Source organism: Zeugodacus cucurbitae, chromosome 6 (genome assembly GCF_028554725.1).
Source record: "Zeugodacus cucurbitae isolate PBARC_wt_2022May chromosome 6, idZeuCucr1.2, whole genome shotgun sequence".
NCBI classification, from domain to species: domain Eukaryota; kingdom Metazoa; phylum Arthropoda; class Insecta; order Diptera; family Tephritidae; genus Zeugodacus; species Zeugodacus cucurbitae.
This window is the reverse complement of record NC_071671.1, coordinates 57,695,941-57,714,975: the sequence shown is the minus strand read 5'-3', so window position 1 is coordinate 57,714,975 and position 19,035 is coordinate 57,695,941. Positions and strand designations below refer to the sequence as shown.

The 19,035-nt window shown below is 31.8% G+C and overlaps 1 protein-coding gene across 1 annotated transcript in view; it reads right to left on the bottom strand.

The window, feature by feature from the left end:
• Positions 1-19,035, bottom strand: part of LOC105217142 (uncharacterized) — a 21,625-nt gene extending 2,590 nt beyond the window's left edge. Inside the window, exons 1-19 of the mRNA XM_054233492.1 lie at positions 18,646-19,035; positions 10,579-11,065; positions 10,469-10,518; positions 10,281-10,405; positions 10,030-10,114; positions 9,769-9,889; positions 9,158-9,312; positions 8,697-9,080; positions 8,453-8,633; positions 8,204-8,388; positions 7,997-8,140; positions 7,833-7,932; positions 7,668-7,770; positions 7,319-7,604; positions 6,729-6,865; positions 1,250-1,930; positions 836-1,196; positions 286-675; positions 49-229 (exon numbers count right to left, since the gene is read on the bottom strand). Of these exons, the coding sequence (XP_054089467.1) occupies positions 49-229; positions 286-675; positions 836-1,196; positions 1,250-1,930; positions 6,729-6,865; positions 7,319-7,604; positions 7,668-7,770; positions 7,833-7,932; positions 7,997-8,140; positions 8,204-8,388; positions 8,453-8,633; positions 8,697-9,080; positions 9,158-9,312; positions 9,769-9,889; positions 10,030-10,114; positions 10,281-10,405; positions 10,469-10,518; positions 10,579-11,065; positions 18,646-18,744 (4,255 nt within the window). The 5' untranslated portion in view covers positions 18,745-19,035. The remainder of the gene's footprint in view (positions 1-48; positions 230-285; positions 676-835; positions 1,197-1,249; positions 1,931-6,728; positions 6,866-7,318; positions 7,605-7,667; positions 7,771-7,832; positions 7,933-7,996; positions 8,141-8,203; positions 8,389-8,452; positions 8,634-8,696; positions 9,081-9,157; positions 9,313-9,768; positions 9,890-10,029; positions 10,115-10,280; positions 10,406-10,468; positions 10,519-10,578; positions 11,066-18,645) is intronic.

Here is a 19,035-nt window from a genome sequence, read left to right as displayed (position 1 = left end):
CAAAAATATACAACAGAATTATGAACCCTTATGAGTTTTAAAACTTACTCTTGCCCCAAAGTAGATTTATAATATTCAGCACAACCGATATTGTGTAGAAGAAGATGGCAATCATGGGGAAGAAAGCCGAACGTATACTCAAACTAGTCATAACCAAGCAAATGCACACCAAAATGAGGCAGTGAGAATGCATGAAGCAGGCGATAGAGTCATCATGGCGCATATTGGTCTGAAGGTAAATATTTGAAGTTATATAAATCCTATAGTTAAAGTATAGACACTCACCCCCTCTTTGGTCCAACGCATATAGATAGCCGGCAGCAAACACATTATAAAGAATATAGGACAAAAGTATATGCCAAAGATGAGCCATGGCTCTGAGTACCAACACTCTGAGGCACCGATACCATCTATGGTAACCGCAACTATCAGTGCAAGACCCACTGCCGCCACGATTGTTACAATCTGTACAGCCAATATGGTAAGGAAGCGTAAGAAGACACGCTTGGCTGTGTCTGCGTCATCGGCACGTGACATTAGGAAGACAGCCACTAAGATGACTATGATAGCGCAAATGGAGATTGTGATATTGAGTACGACACCAGTGTCTTCAGTGTAGAAGATCATAAACCAGCCGAGATAATCATAGAAGACCGTGTGACCTTCAGCGTAGTCCTGAAAATTATTATACGAATAATATTTGTGAAGATACTGTACATAATCGTTTAATTCATTTTTTCTTATGTTAAGTTTTTTAAGTCATGTCAGTCAAGTCAAGTCAAATCAAGTCAAGTAAAGTTAAATTATAGGTTATAATAAATATCTATTTCCCCACCTCTGGACTCTTCAATTCAGGTGCATTGGCCAGCGCCCAAGTTAACGCCAAGACATTATCACCAGTCGTCTGACACGTGTGTCGTTCCAGATTTGCGAAAGTGTCGAATTTAGTGTGATAAACATAACCGTTAAGTGTGTGTGCCATATCGAGACCCGGCAGCATGCCATACTCACGGAAGATACGGAAATCCGTATCGGACGGTATGAAATTATTTTCAAACAATTCTTCGGCAATTGTGGTTGCAAAGGGGCGTGGTACACTTTGTTTATAATATTTCATGAGCCAGGGATGGTTGGGACCCGATTGAAAGAGAATTTCGCGACCACCCGAACCAGCTGACTCCAGATTGATTAGGGCTCTGACATTGGAGGATATTAGTATTTAGTATAAATATTTCAAGATACTTCTTACTTGCAATACTGCGCCCATCTGTGTCGCGTGATGAACCCATGCGACGCCAGCAGATTACTCTCCTCAGCGCCGTTGAAGAGAAATACAATGGGATTCATAAGCGGTTTCTCCGATTTGGCAATCACGCGGAGGGTCTCCAACATAATCACGACCATCACACCATCATCTGCGGCCGCCGGCGAGTGCACTTCCGAATCGAAATGCGAATTCACAAGCAAGTACGAAGCGGATTTAATATTCTTTGGCGCCAGCTTCACCACCACATTGGAGACATTGCGATAGCTGGTGGCCATGCGCCACAGCTCAAAATTTCCCGAAGAGTATTGCACTTCCACTTCGATATCGTAGAGATCCAGACGTGCTTCTGCTTTGACTTTCGCAATTTCACCAAGCAGAAAATTGATGGCTAAAACTTCATTTTCCACAGTGCCCGTAAGCTTTACGCCAATAGCATCCAATGCGATTAGTTGTTGTTCGGCGCGTTGTCCTATAAATTCATCGGGATGTTGTTGTTCTTCGCTGATTTGCAATGTCTTTGGATAATTGTAGAAACTCGGTATGACGGCGGCATAGAAGAGCGCATACCAGACCGCGCAATAAATGGGCGCCCAGTACCAATCAAATTTCTTGTGCGCAATGTGGTTATTGTTGTGCAATTCGAACTTCATTCCGCTCATTGTGCTGTGAATGAGAAATATTACAATCTTTAACTTTAGTAGTGCACTTTTGGGCGTACATTAGTGTATGGACGGAAATATTTCTACAAATGCGTCCAACTAGTCTCATTTAAACTACATACCTCCGTGTTGATGTGCGTTAATTTCGATTTTTTTCTGGTCGAAAATATTGGAATATCGAATAGTTCTTTAAACAAGGCATATCGCACTGTCTATTCTATTCTAATTCAGTAATTCGAGAGAAATTCTACGAACATTATGAAAGACATTGCGTATACGTAACATACTCAAAGCTTTTAAGTATTGAATAGGTATAAGTAAGTAAATATATAAATGAACGATCTTGAAAAAAAGGTGGTCATATGGACTTATTGGCTTCTTATATATATTATATATATATACAAAGATCTATCCGCTACTAATATTTATTGGAGAGAGAAAAAGATTAAAGATTTGGTACCACATGTTAGGTAGATAGATATAATATAAGGTGTGTATTCCGATCTTTGGCCAATTGTGTGCTCCCATGAGACCTACAACGACTACATTAATCCCAGCTCTCTTACAAAATCCAGCATAGTGCTGGGGGTAAGAGAGCGAATGCGCTCCTCAGTTGGATATGAAAGCCCTAAAATACTACTACACGATTCCTGCGAAGTGCCACTAGTAGATGAAGGGAGTTTCGGCTTCCGTCTCGTAGAAGCGCCAGAATCCAAGTTATATAAGTGTTTCTGCTTACAGTGGACTGTATACATAGAGTTTACTCCTTGAGAGACCTTCACTACTTTGGGTCAATGAAGATTTTTTTAGGTTGAAAGGGTCTTCATAATTCATTCAATACACATAAATTACAGCACAAAATGTTTTTTAAATAAAAATATAATTTAATTTGATATGAAAGCAGTATAAGATTGTGATTTGCTTATAGAGGAGCACCATTCTGAGTACTTCAAATATCAAACGGAAAAAAATTTATCGGCTTACTGCATTATTTATCGGCTTACTGCATATTTATCAGCAAAAATTGTCGTAGGTTTCAACCATTCGGCTCTCTATTTTCTCTGAAAGACTATTGCTCACTCTCTCTCTCTGAGTACTGTACTCTCACTTACTCTCTTTATTTTTCTCTATACCTCTTGCATTGATAAAATATTGTCTGAGATATAGCTTAATAACAAATAAAGTTATTGCTGCTCCCTTGAGTGGAACACACACTAAATAACTTGAAAACTGATAAACGGAACTTAAATACCGTTATTGTCAAAGTTCAATTAGCACATAATTCAGTTTATCAGGCCAATTAATTGATTAATATCAGTAGATAATCTCAAAACACTTTTAACTTGAATAAGATTAATTCAATGATTTTTTGAAGGATTTCTTAATCTATATATATATTTTCCTTTGCAACATATAACTTCAATATAAGTTCACTTTTAAATATTTTTTTTAATAATATTTTTGAACAATGCTTTTCATTTATTATTTTCTCTTAAACTTTTGTAATTTTTGTTTTTTTTTTTTCGTCATTAGATTTATCAACTTTACACTCACCCACTTTTATTTTATTTTTTTCTTTATTAAAGTTTTATATAGAAAATATTAATTATGGTGAATTGTTTATGGCTGAACACTGTATTTTATATTGGTAAACACATAATGCTGCTCCGTTGACCACCGCTGCACATGCCGCTCTTTTCGCTACTGATGTTAAGTAAGTAAAAATTTCACGGTTTATTTACCTCATTCTTTTCGATTTTGTAGATAAGCTGATAGCCAAAGATTGCATTAACTGGGCGATAATCAGTAATGCTTGATAAGATGCATTGGTTATAAAGGTGTTGTAATCACCAAAATAATCTCGATTGATACTCATGTACACACAAGTATACAGTAAAGTGGCGATAGTTGGCGTTGGAATTTAGTAAAATCCACTCTAGTAAGTTCCAGTAACATTTGGTGAATTTGGTATTAATTAAGGTGAGAATACTGTTATAAATATGATAATTGATTAAATATAATTTTATTTTTATTATCTCAATTATATGTTGAATAGAATTTATTAGCATTTATTGTTAATTATTTCTACTATTCCATTAAATATATAGCTATTGTTTGATTAAATTCTTTTATATCTAGGTATATATAGAAAATTATAAAAATAAATTATAAATAAACTTTTGGAATTATTCAATATAGTTAAATATAGTATTTTATATTTTCCTATATATTAAGCCTTAAATCTGTGCGATATGAGTGTTTACCTATAGTATGGCATGTGCTTTGATTTACAACCTCAAGTTGTTTACATTTAATCGTTGGAAATTTCGAATCAACAATAATATTTTGATAAGATTTCATGCTACTTACAGGTATTTGGATTTGGTAGTTATTTCGTCATGACCTTGATAAAACCATTTTTCGTACACATTTTCAAATACCTTTCAATTATATTATCCACCTATATAAACCTCCAACATTTCTAATAATCCCATCAATTCCATTATTGTTAAATTATTATAAGTTATATTAATTAATGTTATGTTAAACTAAGTTAAAGAACAAAAGCAGAAAAAAATATATCAAACAATTCTGGACCCCTCCCTCGATTACTGGCAGAAATTAGCCGCATAAATCCCAACTGTTTATTCTGAAAAGTTTTGATCACAAAATTATGACTCAGCAAGTATTTCCTATTTTTGATATCGGAACCATTGCATCAATCAATTCAATATAATATCAAAATCGCGGAATTACAGTTCCATCAAAACAAAAAAATACTTTGCTTTAAGATTCTTTTAAACTCTCGCAACATGTTGCACAGAGTATTATAGTTTTGTTCACATAACAGTTGTTTGAGTCAACAAGAAATAAAAGAGTTAGATATGGGATTATATATATATAAATGATCAGGACTTATGGGTCAAAAACCGTATCTCAGGAACTACACGACAGATTCGAATGAAATTCGGTATATAATATTTTCTTGACACATGGAAAATGGGCGAAATCGGTTCACAACCACGCCTACTTCCCATATAACTCTATTTTGAATTCGAAAATAAAATGAAAATATACATTAGGAACTAATGAAGATAGCGGAATAAAACTTTACACAAATACTGTAATGTCACAACTTGTGGAAAATTGTCAAAATCTCACCATGTCTTTTCAAGGCCCCTGATATCGAACATGAAGAACTCAGTGCCTAAGAGTAATTTTTCAGCGAAAATATAGATAATTTCTCAGACATTTTAATGTACTTCATTCCCTTTGAACTTTTTTCTTATAACAGTTTGTTTCTGTACCAAAAATGGTTAAAATCGGGTCATAACTTCTCCCAGATTCCATATACCTAAGTATAGGTAATAAAGTATTGTATCTGGTGGTGACAACGAGTGAAATCGGTTCGGGGATTATCTGAGTCCCCATATACTGTTTATGATGATTTTCGTTATTCTATTGGACTTTATGCCGAATATATGGGTCAAATTGTGTGTTATCGTAATAAAACTATAGCAATAAATTGTGAGAATATAAAATGTTATGTTGCACCCGAACTTAGCCTTTCCTTACTTGTTTTATTATATGATACCTTAGACTCTCACACTAGGGGGCATCGTTAATATTATAATTACATAATAATGTGTGGTCATAATCTTTGAGATAAATTTCGATTACCTGCTTACTTATATTGATAACGGTTTCTTATATCTAATAACAGTACCTAAAATAACTAGTTATATGGCTCTACACCGGCAATAATAAGTAGTGTTATTGTACCAATAAATTCCATATGGCTCATAAATACACATAAGTACCTATCAGTTTTATTACACAAATGCAGTTGAACTTGCTTAACTCGAATCACCATAATCCATAAAAAACTTCGAGTTAGGGAGAATTTTGTAATTTTGTTTGTTGTCAATACAAGAGTTCGAGTTATGGATATCTTCGAGTTATAGAAATTCGAGCTATGGAAGTTCAACTGTATATAACTTAAACTTGAAACCAAAAGCAATGAAAAATACTTCAAATGTGGGCTATTTAGCCTAAGCTTGTCTAGTATATTACATAGTTATGGAATTAGTACCAGATTATGAATTACATTATACGACAAAACCAACTGTTTTTCTTGGTATTGAACTAAACTGAAATTTTCCGAGAGTTTTAGTAGTAAAAGAGTTATATTTATATTATTTTCAAAGTTAGCTTTCAAAATCGGAATATTTGAATTCGAAGTTCTAAAAAACGGACTTAAAAAAATAATTATTAATTACAGGATATAGCTATTAAAAAATGTAGCCTTTTAATTCAATAGTATGTAAAACTTTTTCATCGAGCTTATATGAGAGATGCTAAGAAGGGTCAAAGTTCGAACAAAAGTAGAAAAAAATATATCAAACAATTCTGGACCCCTCCCTTTATTATGACTCAGCAAGTATTTCCTATTTTTTATATCGGAACCATTGCATCAATCAATTCAATATAATATCAAAATCGCAGAACCGAATCGTCAAAGTTCTCAAGTGTTTTACACTTTATCACTTAACCGTAATTTTGCTACTCATTAAATAAAAACGCAATTTTATTTTAAAATTTTCACTGGTTTATTATAAAAAATTGTTTAATTAATTAATTTATATTTTTTTGTTGTATAGTACAAATTCACAGGGTGGCAATAAATTAAAGAAAAGCTTTTAGTTTACGCGCTAAAAAACGTTTTTCTTAAGTAAATAATCCGTTTGAATATTAAAATTATAACATGGACTTAGAACAGTCGTGTCTCATAGTAAGCTGGCCATGCAATCGCATCCACATATTTGGGGAAGCTTTGCAAGAATTTTCTGAACTCTGCCGTGTGTATGGTCTCATCATGATTCCAATGGCCAGCGATGCCAATCTCAAATATCGGTGTGCTCCAATCTGCGGTGGGATTCTGAGGATGATAATGAAATTTTAATTTTGTTAAATTTATCTGAGAAATTTTTGTATTCGAATTTGTTCAGAAAATGAAATTTTAATTTTTTGAAATCATGTGATTGTTATCATATGATGTGATAATTTTAGTAATGTGATGTTGCATCATATGACCTTAATTTTAGTTTGATCAAATGATGCAGGGTTTGAAGAGTATGATGTGATATGATATTTCATCATATGACTGATATTATAATTTGAACAAATGCTGTTGGTTAGTTGTAATAGCATGTTGTGATATGATGTTTCAGCATATGACTTAAATTTTGAATTGATCATATGATATTTAGAAAAGGTTTTGTTAAAACATTTTTGGTAATTTTTTTTAACATTCGATCTATATTGATTATTATCATTAGAAAATGTTCAGAAATCCTCAAAACATGTATAATTCCCGCCGATAAATACTCACCTCAAATTCGAGAGTAAATTTCAATGGACTACTATCCTTGCCGTAAGAGAAATAAATGAAATATGGTGGTTTCCAATCTAAGCGCAATGGCGTGTAATGAAATGACCAAGCGTTGATCTTGCGCTCCTTCAACGGATTTATATAGATACCCATGTGATCGGGACCACTCAACTCGAGTTCATAGCGTATCGAAGTTTTGCTTAATTGCTCCTTTGAAATCAGTTTCAATTGTGGCTCTGTATTGTAGAACTTGGGATCCGGACCAGGTATCCAGACACTTGAAGCGCTGTTTGGAAAAAGAAGAAGTGTTTTTATAATATTATTTGAGAATTATATTGAGCTTACATACCGTGCCTTGTGCCAACGATGATTGTAAAGTGGCAGACCGCACATCATTTCTTCAGCGCAATCTTTATCGAGCGTTTGTGCCAAAGACATGTTGAGTAAGTGATCTGGCGGTGGAGAGAAGTTTAGGTTATTATTTATAATAAATTATATTTGTTGAAAATTATACTTTTGACTGAATAAGTGCGTCGATCTTGCGGTAAAATGAAGTAGCCAGTCTCTACGCGACGTACAGCGTTCGCTTCATCATGGAACACGCGACGGGTGTGCTAAAGTAAAATTTGGAAGTATTGATTTAGTAGAGCTCTGGCATATTGTTTTTAATATACTTACCAAAACGGAGAAGCGTTGCACATTAGTCTCCGGTCGATATGGGAAACCTATAGGTGTCGCCGCAAGTATTATGAAGAGCACAGTAAATGTAAGTAGGGAGCAAATTATAGTCTTGGACTTGTGGAACAGATTCAGTACAGGAATCTATGGAATGAAATTGTAACAATGAGTATTTAAATTCAGATTAAAGTAGACTGACTTATTCACCATAAAACCACCAGTGAGTAAACCCATGCCCACTGTAAACGCGCAGATGATCAGATCAGGGTTGACGCTGGCGCCAAAGCGTCCGGTCATTGGAATAAAACTGACAAAGAAACCATGCGCTTGATAGGCGTAGAAGAGGAATGGTGGAATATTGCAGAGTATATGCGGTATCAGCCAAGGTAATGCTATGGAAATAAAATTTTCTTTTAATTACAATTGTAATCATTACATAATTACGTGATTACTTACATTTATTATGCAATTTGGTACACAAATTGATGATCAACCCGATTGAGTAGAACAGCACAGCAATCATTAGCATAAAAGCGGAACGTATGCCGGCAATGGAAGCGATCAGTATAACGAAAGTCAAGAAGAGGCAGTGACAGTGCAGCAATATTTGCACGCGATAACCGAGTGGGAAGCGCTCCTTAATAGAACAATTAAATATATTTAGTAAAATTCATATAATATAATTATTAAGAGTACCCACCTTACGCTGCGAGTGGAAGTATAGTGCCGGCACTATGGCGAAACCGAAGAACAGCGGACAAAAGTACAAACCCAAAATGAGCCAAGAATTTGTAAACCAAGACATCGGCAAATGTATGAGATCCATGAAGACGCCCACCAGAAAACAAAGCGCTGTTGCGCTGATCACAGCGAGTATTTGTACGCCGAGTAGTGTGAGCGCACGATTTACGATGCCACCGAATTTTGTGCCCGTACTGTTGGCCATTTGTTTGAATGAGAGGGAGCATGTAACGATCGCAACTATGGAGACGAATACATTTAAAATGATACCCTCGGTTTCCGTGTAGAAGACCAAATAACGACCGAGCACATCGAAGAAGATGGTGTGTCCCTCGGCGTCGCGCTGGAGTAAACGTTAAGGAGAAGATCGATTATGAGAAGTTATTGGAAATAATTCTAGGACAGAACTACGGTACTTACCGATGGATCCTCTAACTCAGGCGCATTGGCAATTTCTCGTACTAACGCTAGTACATTATCGCCGGTATTTTGGAAGGTGCCACGCGGAACAATCTCCGGTACATCGTAGCGTGTGTGATAGACGTAGCCATTATATTGATGAGCCATATCCAAACCTAGCAGTGGAAAGGTATATAGGAAAATAGATTAGTTATATAAATATAAATTTGTATTTGGTATTGGTATTGGTATTGTATTTGTAATGTGATATTGGTATTGGTATTGTTGAGGTAGTGGTCAAGTTACTGCCATTTTTATTGAATTTGGTACTGGTATTGGTACTGGTACTGAAGTCAAGTTACTGATATTCTTATTGAATTTGGTATTGGTACTGGTATTGGTATTGGTACTGTTGAGGAAATGGTCATATTACTGATATTCGTTATAATTATCTATATTGGTTTTTGTATTTATAATGGTAATGACTACACAGTAATGTAATCAAATGTGTCATTCATGGTAATGATATCAGTATTGTTATTGATAAATACATTTAAATAAAGTATTGTAATTTTCGATTAAATATTGATTACATAAAATTAATAATTACATTCAATATGGCTGATACCTACCCACCAAACGTCCATGATCGCGGAAAATTCGAAAATCAGTATCCGACGGTATAAAGTGCCGTTGAAACATCTCTTCCGCCACTGTCGACGCATATGGATGCATAACGGCGCGTCGATAATGCTGTTTAAATTAATAAAAGTACTCAAATTAATATTATAAAGGGCAAGAGCGCTCGGCACTTGTGCATAATAGCTAAAGTTTTAATGAGCGTGCGCCATCATTTTTATGCCATCACTTCTTCTTCATCTACCAATACTTACCATCATCAACCAAGGGTGATTAGGACCTGATTGGAAAAGAATTTCACGTCCACCGTTGCCAGCAGAATCCAAATTTATTAAAGCTCTGTAGATTGAACATTTTAAAAAGTAATTAATATTTTAATGAGTTCGTCAAGCTGAGGATGGAGGAGAGGTACTAATTTGAAGTGAATTATTGATTGAATGTTTTTTGAATTATTCGTACATATTTAAATACGCAATTATTGTATGTATGTATTTGTGTCGCTTACTTGCAGTTTTTGGCCCATTTGTGTTGTGTAATGAAAGCGTGTGAGGCCTGTAGTGGATTCTCTTCAGCGCCATTGAAAAGGAAGACAACGGGATTACGTAGCGGTTTATCCGATTTGGATAAGACCTGTAAACAAAAAAATGTGACTACGAATTTCAGATTTATAAAATTATTTTGGCTTTGACTTACGCGTATTGTCTCCAACATAATCGCCACCATAGTGCCGTCATCACCAGCGCCTTAAATAGAAATAAATTTAAAAAATCGAAGTATTAATTTTTTAATCCAATAATACCCACCTTTACCATGCGGCACCGAATCATAGTGACTATTCACCAACAAATACGAAGTGCTATTCGTCTCCTTCGGCGCAATTTTAATGACGAAATTCTGTATGCCCTGATACATATTCACCATGTTCCAATGACAATAGCTACCGGAAGCTAATTGTATATCACTTTCGATTACATATATAGGATTAGCTTCGGCTTTCAGTTTGGCCACATAATTTTGAAAATATTTGATGGCACCCTCCTCATTCGCCCTGCTACCCACCACACGTGGACCCAGTTCAATGAGTTTGGCCAAATTTTGTTCGGCTCTCTCCGCTATGAAACGATCCGGATAACGCGCCTCATCGGCAATATTTATCGGTTTGGGTAGTCGATGATAGGCGGGTATGGAAATGCAATAGTAGAGTAGTACCCAGAAGCTGAGGAAGACAGGTGCCCAATACCATTTGAGTTTGCCATGTTCAACGAAGAGACGTTGCCAACAATTGCGGGTCTGCGAAAGAAATATGTCTAATATTATGAAAGTTGGGGAATAATAAAGTCCTGTCCTAGAAATTGTGCTAGTTTGTTGGAAGTATTTACTATTGACTTTTTGGCACGAGTTCCATAAATATCTATATAATTTGGTGGAAGGTCTAATGTCTGTAGCGTTGCTAACCTTGACGTCTTATCCTTTTAGTGTACCCGTTATGAATCCAAGTGCACCGATAGCTATAATCATCGGTCATAAATTGTTTAACTAATCATATATCTTATCTGACATTGGCATTGATTAAGAACTTGCATGGTCGCTTGGCGCTTGTAAACATTTGAAATGTTCTACAAACCTATTTGTACTATATTTGCTACGAATTTTGTAAAAATTTGGTATGCTAGCTGAAATCCTATAAACTTATGATAAGATTTTAAACAATGTTGCTACTGTGCCCCATTTATGTTCACAGCTCAAGAGGCCATAAATTCACGTGTTTGGCATAATTGTACTACAGTAGATATGTTATTGAAGCTTGGTATATTTGTTGTTCGTTATTTTTTATGGTGCTGGAGTAGTTTTGGTTAAGCATTTTTTATAGTTATATAGCTAAGAAAATAACTGAAATAATATATATTAATAGTTTCTTCAGTAGATCAAAGTGTAGGAATGATTATCGGAAACCATAAAAACTAATTGGTAAACAAACGTTTATTATATTTTTGTAATATTATCAATTTTATTGAACATTAACTGGTGATTAATCATTTCGACATATTGGCCAATGAAATCGAATCTTACTTCAGCCAAAACAAAACAGTGGGATAACAAGGTTTTATCCAGTATTCGCATGATAAGACAATTGATAAATATTATTACGGTGAGTAATTGGATCAAATGGAAGACGATCTGCTAGAGACTTTTTTGAAAAATGCTAAATTAGGTTAGAGCATATGGGAAGATCTCAAGAATGATGCGGATCTATGAAAGAATTTTATGGGAACCACTTTATTTCATTTTTCATTGCCATTGAATATAATAATTCATTATGAGTAGAGGTCTGGCGATTATTTATATTATGAGAATATAATTTATATCGCTCGAAAAGGTATTCTGAAAAATGACGGTGATCTTATACTATAAATGAAGATATAACATGATATGATATAAAATATACTTGATATGAGACCTGATTTAGACCACATGAACTTCCTACCAACCAATGCCAACGAAATTGCTTCACAGTGTATAAAACAGTAACTACGAGTATACTTGTATCAATGGTATAGTTCAAGTACTCAGGACTAAATATTGGATGAAATAATAGCGCTAAAATGTCAGTCAGATATGTAGTAGTCTAAGCCGAAGCGATTTCAGAGTAAAAGGGATTCTCATCCGTTACTTATTCCCAATAATTTTACTAAACCTATCTCGACTTAGTATTTTTATTCTCTCATGCTACATATGAAAGCATTCTCAATTAATTTTCTACTAATTTACTATACAAATCTGCTCCTTATCTTCCTAAAAGGTGATTAAAAATATTTTATTTTCTTACGAAATATAAACTTAAATGTATTCAACGGAAAACTTGCAAAATTCTAATAAGTTGGTTTATCAACAGTTCACTCAATCATATACTCTCTTAAAATTAGAATATCATATATTTAAATTTCTTATTATTGGTTTTTGGTTAAAATAAATTGAGTCAATAATTCACACTAAAAAGTGTTTGTCATGTGCCAGGTAAAAGTTATTTTATAACAGTTAGCAGAATAAATTTACACCTCGAAATTAAACCCATATATGCATACTACTAATTCACATATTCTTCCAAATATAATAATAAAGCCGACAAAAATTGTGCAATTAAAAGCACGCCCAATTCATTTCTGTGAATTTATTGAGTTGCTATGATTCAGCAAACTGATAACTCAATCAAAAGAACTGTCTACGATATTTAAATTCAGACGGCTTTATCATTATTTTATTGATATGTACAATGATGACTAGTGTTGATATAAAATAAAATAAAATAATTACACTTCTTCGCACTACAATTTCACCGAGACAGATAAAAGTTGAAGCAAATTATAGATATTTGTAAAACAAAATGTAGAACAAAGTTCACAATTTCTGTGTTTACATTTTTTATTTGCCACACTAGCGCATTAAGAGCAAAGCAACTAAGGTGTTAAGCCAATTTTAATCAGCAGGCGTATGGCGATAAGCAGCACCTGGCCGTATGAGTTAGCGTTTGTGTCTATTGTTGTTGGTGTGCTATCGAAAGCTTTTATTAGAATATAATTTACGATGCATTTAAATTAAATTTTGTTGGGAAATATGAGTGTTTAGTTGGTGTGTAAGTCCAAGGATAGCTTGGAGGTCGGTATCAGTTTGTTATGAGTTTTATTGAATAAGTTAAATTATATAGAAGGAAGAGTCGATCTAATTATAAGTAATAAAATAAATTTAATTAGAAAAAGTGTTTGTAAAAGTTAATTAATTGTCCATATATTATTTTTGAAAATCTTCTTTTCTTTATAATAAAGTGCAAGAATTGAATCATTTATATATAAATTTCATGCAGACTAATTTTCAAATAGTCCAAATAAAGTCATATAGTTTGAAATACATAAAGTTGTTCATCATTTTGTATATAAATTTTAGTCATATAAATTTTAACTGGGCCTCGGCTATGTTTAGTTATTCGAAGTTTTTGTATAAATTTCAAAGTATTCATTGAATATTATTTAATGATTCTTTAACAAAACATTCGACAAAGTAATTATTTATTAATATGAATCTAATATATAAAATTCTCGTGTCACGGTGTACGTTATTGAACTCCTCTGAAACCGCTCGACCGATTTTCGTGAATCTTAGCGTGCATATCGGCTAGGGTGGAGAATCGGACAACATCTATTTTTCATCCTCCTAAATGTTAAGGTTGGTCCACCCCTAAATTTTTTTAACTTTCCGCGAAGAAAATTAAAAATTTTCTAAAATCGGGAAGTTATTGGTTATTGAAGTTCAAACCGATCTGGCTAATTTTAGTCTTCAAATATTCGTGGAAGGCCAGAAAAAGATTAGAAAGTGAGTAAATATGGAAAAATTGCGAAGAAGATATCAATAAGAGAATTTTATTCGATTTATTGTTGCTTTGATAAAATATTTTTGTTATTGTTCAATTGTATAAGGTTGTGTCGATAGCCCAAAACAATTTGTAAAAAATAAGCAAAGGCTAAGTTCACGTCCAACCGAACATTTTACACTCTCGCAATTTATTGATGTAATTTTATTATGATAACACACAATATGACCTATATATTCGGCATAATGTCCATTAGAAAATCATCATATATAGTATATGAGGGCTGTTGTAATTCCAGAACCAATTTCACTCATTTTCACCAAGGTTCCAAGGTTAACGGGAATAGGCACCTGTTAGTAGGCAAACAAACGGCACATTCGGCCTTGAAATTACTCCTAAATTGCACATAAACGTAACACCAGTCGGCAAAATCGCCTAAAATAGCGCTATAACGAAGATTTTCCAAATATTCAAGAAGTCGCTCGAGGTACTGCACAGGACTTTAAAAGATCTTGATTGTCGATAAACATTTTTGGTGGAGCCAGGATTCTGTTAACAGGTGATTTACGCCAGACTCTTCCAATTATTCCTCGATCAACTGTTACTGACGGGCTAATCGCATGCCTAAAGGCATTTAATTTGTGGTTATGTGTCGCCAATTAACAACTAACATATGAGTGTTTTTGCAACAATATCAAATTGCGATTGTAGAAGCAATTGGAAATGGTAGGGTCGCAGTAGACACCACGATGGATTAATAGCATTTCCAACAGATTTCTGTCACTTCATTGACTTGAAAGAGAAGTTTTCCTGACATGAAACCTCAATATGATAACCATAAACGACTGATTGAATGACCTATATTGGTGGTAAAAAAACAAAGATATCGATGATCTTAATGCGACAATTTAGAATTTCGGTCCAAGAGAGTTGACACAGCTACAAACCAGGATGACGTAGTCAATTATCCCAAACTATTTAAAATTGCCTGTACTATCACCACTCACTTTGCAATTAAAAGTAGTGTGAGTTGTCATCATGCTGCGTAACATAAATCGATCTCGAGTAATCAATATCGTCGCCGAAGTCAAGATTGGACCAACTTAATTTAATGTATACCTTAGCCACAACAACGTGTGGCCGGGTCTGCTAGGAATTATATAATTTTTCAGAAAAAAATGAAAAATACCAAAAATCTATTTTTCCGAACTTTGAAGTTAACGAAATAATATTTTAGAAGTAATAAAGTATTTAATTATAAAAAAATTAGTAGGGTATTAATATAAAGGGAAAAGGGGTGTTAAAGTCCGCAAAGGAAATTATCAGAAACATTTCTTTACAATTTGTAAAATCTTGTTCATCATTCAAGTAATAATGGAAGCGAATTAGAAAAGAATACGCTCCATAAACTCGAGTTTGTTGTCATTTTGGTGTTTAACATTAAACCCTTCTCACAAACGAGGAGTAAATGTCATACATTTTGATATTTCAACTTAGATCCTAGTCATTAAGACGGTGTGATGTGTTTAATCCTAAACACTATTCGCAAACACGGAGCTTACTATACACAATTTTTCTCTTAAACACTCGCACGCATTTAATGCTATACACATGTATTTGAAATTAAAAATTATTTTCCATTAAACCCGATCAAATAAATTGCAGTGCGGATAACCATTCTGATTCTTTTACATCTTTTATATAAGACTTGTCAAATCTGAGTTTCTTAAACACTCCAGTAAGCATACTTTAGTGTTATTTATAAACACAAAACATTAAACTCGAGTTTAAGAAAATTAAGAAAGAAAAAATATTTTAATAACAAAGGATATTCGAATAATTTTTTTAGCAAAAATTTATAAATAGTGGTATTATGAGCAACTTTATAGTATTGCTAAAATATTTATAGTTAGTTTATATATTTTATATTTTCGATATAGTTTTTGATCCATTGTATATTTAGATTGTTATATTATTATATTATATTATTATATATTAACATTAATAAAATATTTAAAAAAAATAAAAGTAAATTGCTATATTTAAAGCAGGATTAGTTGCTAAATATTTCAATTAGAAGTTTTATTTTTTTAATGACAAATTCTATATATTTTAATAAAAACAAAATTTTAACAAAAAATTTGTTAAAAAAAATATATTTATTTTTTTAATATTTTTGAAATATTATAATAAAATTTGATTTTTTTTAATTAAATTTTTTTTTTTGGAAATTTTAAATTATTTTAATTAAATAAATTGCAGTGCGGATAACCATTCTGATTCTTTTACATCTTTTATATAAGACTTGTCAAATCTGAGTTTCTTAAACACTCCAGTAAGCATACTTTAGTGTTATTTATAAACACAAAACATTAAACTCGAGTTTAAGAAAATTAAGAAAGAAAAAATATTTTAATAACAAAGGATATTCGAATAATTTTTTTAGCAAAAATTTATAAATAGTGGTATTATGAGCAACTTTATAGTATTGCTAAAATATTTATAGTTAGTTTATATATTTTATATTTTCGATATAGTTTTTGATCCATTGTATATTTAGATTGTTATATTATTATATTATATTATTATATATTAACATTAATAAAATATTTAAAAAAAATAAAAGTAAATTGCTATATTTAAAGCAGGATTAGTTGCTAAATATTTCAATTAGAAGTTTTATTTTTTTAATGACAAATTCTATATATTTTAATAAAAACAAAATTTTAACAAAAAATTTGTTAAAAAAAATATATTTATTTTTTTAATATTTTTGAAATATTATAATAAAATTTGATTTTTTTTAATTAAATTTTTTTTTTTGGAAATTTTAAATTATTTTAATTAAATAAATTGCAGTGCGGATAACCATTCTGATTCTTTTACATCTTTTATATAAGACTTGTCAAATCTGAGTTTCTTAAACACTCCAGTAAGCATACTTTAGTGTTATTTATAAACACAAAACATTAAACTCGAGTTTAAGAAAATTAAGAAAGAAAAAATATTTTAATAACAAAGGATATTCGAATAATTTTTTTAGCAAAAATTTATAAATAGTGGTATTATGAGCAACTTTATAGTATTGCTAAAATATTTATAGTTAGTTTATATATTTTATATTTTCGATATAGTTTTTGATCCATTGTATATTTAGATTGTTATATTATTATATTATATTATTATATATTAACATTAATAAAATATTTAAAAAAAATAAAAGTAAATTGCTATATTTAAAGCAGGATTAGTTGCTAAATATTTCAATTAGAAGTTTTATTTTTTTAATGACAAATTCTATATATTTTAATAAAAACAAAATTTTAACAAAAAATTTGTTAAAAAAAATATATTTATTTTTTTAATATTTTTGAAATATTATAATAAAATTTGATTTTTTTTAATTAAATTTTTTTTTTTGGAAATTTTAAATTATTTTAATTAAATAAATTGCAGTGCGGATAACCATTCTGATTCTTTTACATCTTTTATATAAGACTTGTCAAATCTGAGTTTCTTAAACACTCCAGTAAGCATACTTTAGTGTTATTTATAAACACAAAACATTAAACTCGAGTTTAAGAAAATTAAGAAAGAAAAAATATTTTAATAACAAAGGATATTCGAATAATTTTTTTAGCAAAAATTTATAAATAGTGGTATTATGAGCAACTTTATAGTATTGCTAAAATATTTATAGTTAGTTTATATATTTTATATTTTCGATATAGTTTTTGATCCATTGTATATTTAGATTGTGTTTAAATAAAATTATATTAACATTAATAAAATATTAAAAAAAAATAAAAGTAAATTGCTATATTTAAAGCAGGATTAGTTGCTAAATATTTCAATTAGAAGTTTTATTTTTTTAATGACAAATTCTATATATTTTAATAAAAACAAAATTTTAACAAAAAATTTGTAAAAAAAATTATTATATTTATTTTTTTAATATTTTTGAAATATTATAATAAAATTTGATTTTTTTTAATTAAATTTTTTTTTTTGAAATTTAAATTATTTTAATTTTTTTCATATTTTATTTTAATTTTTTTGTTTTCGCATAGCCATATTATGAGTAATCCTTTGGCGTATGTAAATATTCAAAATATGTAGGCTAAATATTAAAATAAATTTGTATAAACAAATCGAAATTGTATTAATTTGTAGAACGTGCTAATGACGAACTCACAGGCGGGGCGATATTGATGAGCGCAGCAAGAAGATTGTTTGTTTACTTATTTATATATTTTTATTGCACAACGTGGGTTTAATTCTAATGTTTGGTAATTAAACATATTAAACAATTATTGTTTGCACTTTTAACACTGGATTAATACGTTTGAGCACTTATATAGTATAATATGTATTGATATATGCATTAGAGGCATTTTTAATATGTGCTCTTAAGCTACTCATTATAAAACTCATATATGTACATATGTTTGTTTTCTCAGAATATTTGTAGTCATTTAAATGCCGCTTGAGCCCTGCTTATACTTACACGAAATGTTTCGTTGCGCTGCTGCAGCAACGGATCGGTGGTGTGCGTATTAGCGTTAGGCGTCATCACACGTCGTCTGATTTCACCCTTACTGCTCATCGTGCAGCAAACAACTGAGCCCACAAATTCAAGCAATATTTGCAATTAGCTAAACCGCAACTAGTCACTAAGTTTTTTTTGGCTATTTATTAAAGAGCACAAGATTTAGAATCTTATTTGCACTGTTTATTTATTGCCGAATGGCCAGGTAAGTGGTGCTCAATTTTCGGACTGCTTAATCAAATTCGTAGTAGTATGTACTAACTCAACACTAGTCAAATCACAACCAAATGACATGACTTTTACTCACATACTGTCCGTCAGCCGGCGTGCCAAGGCAGGCGAAATGTT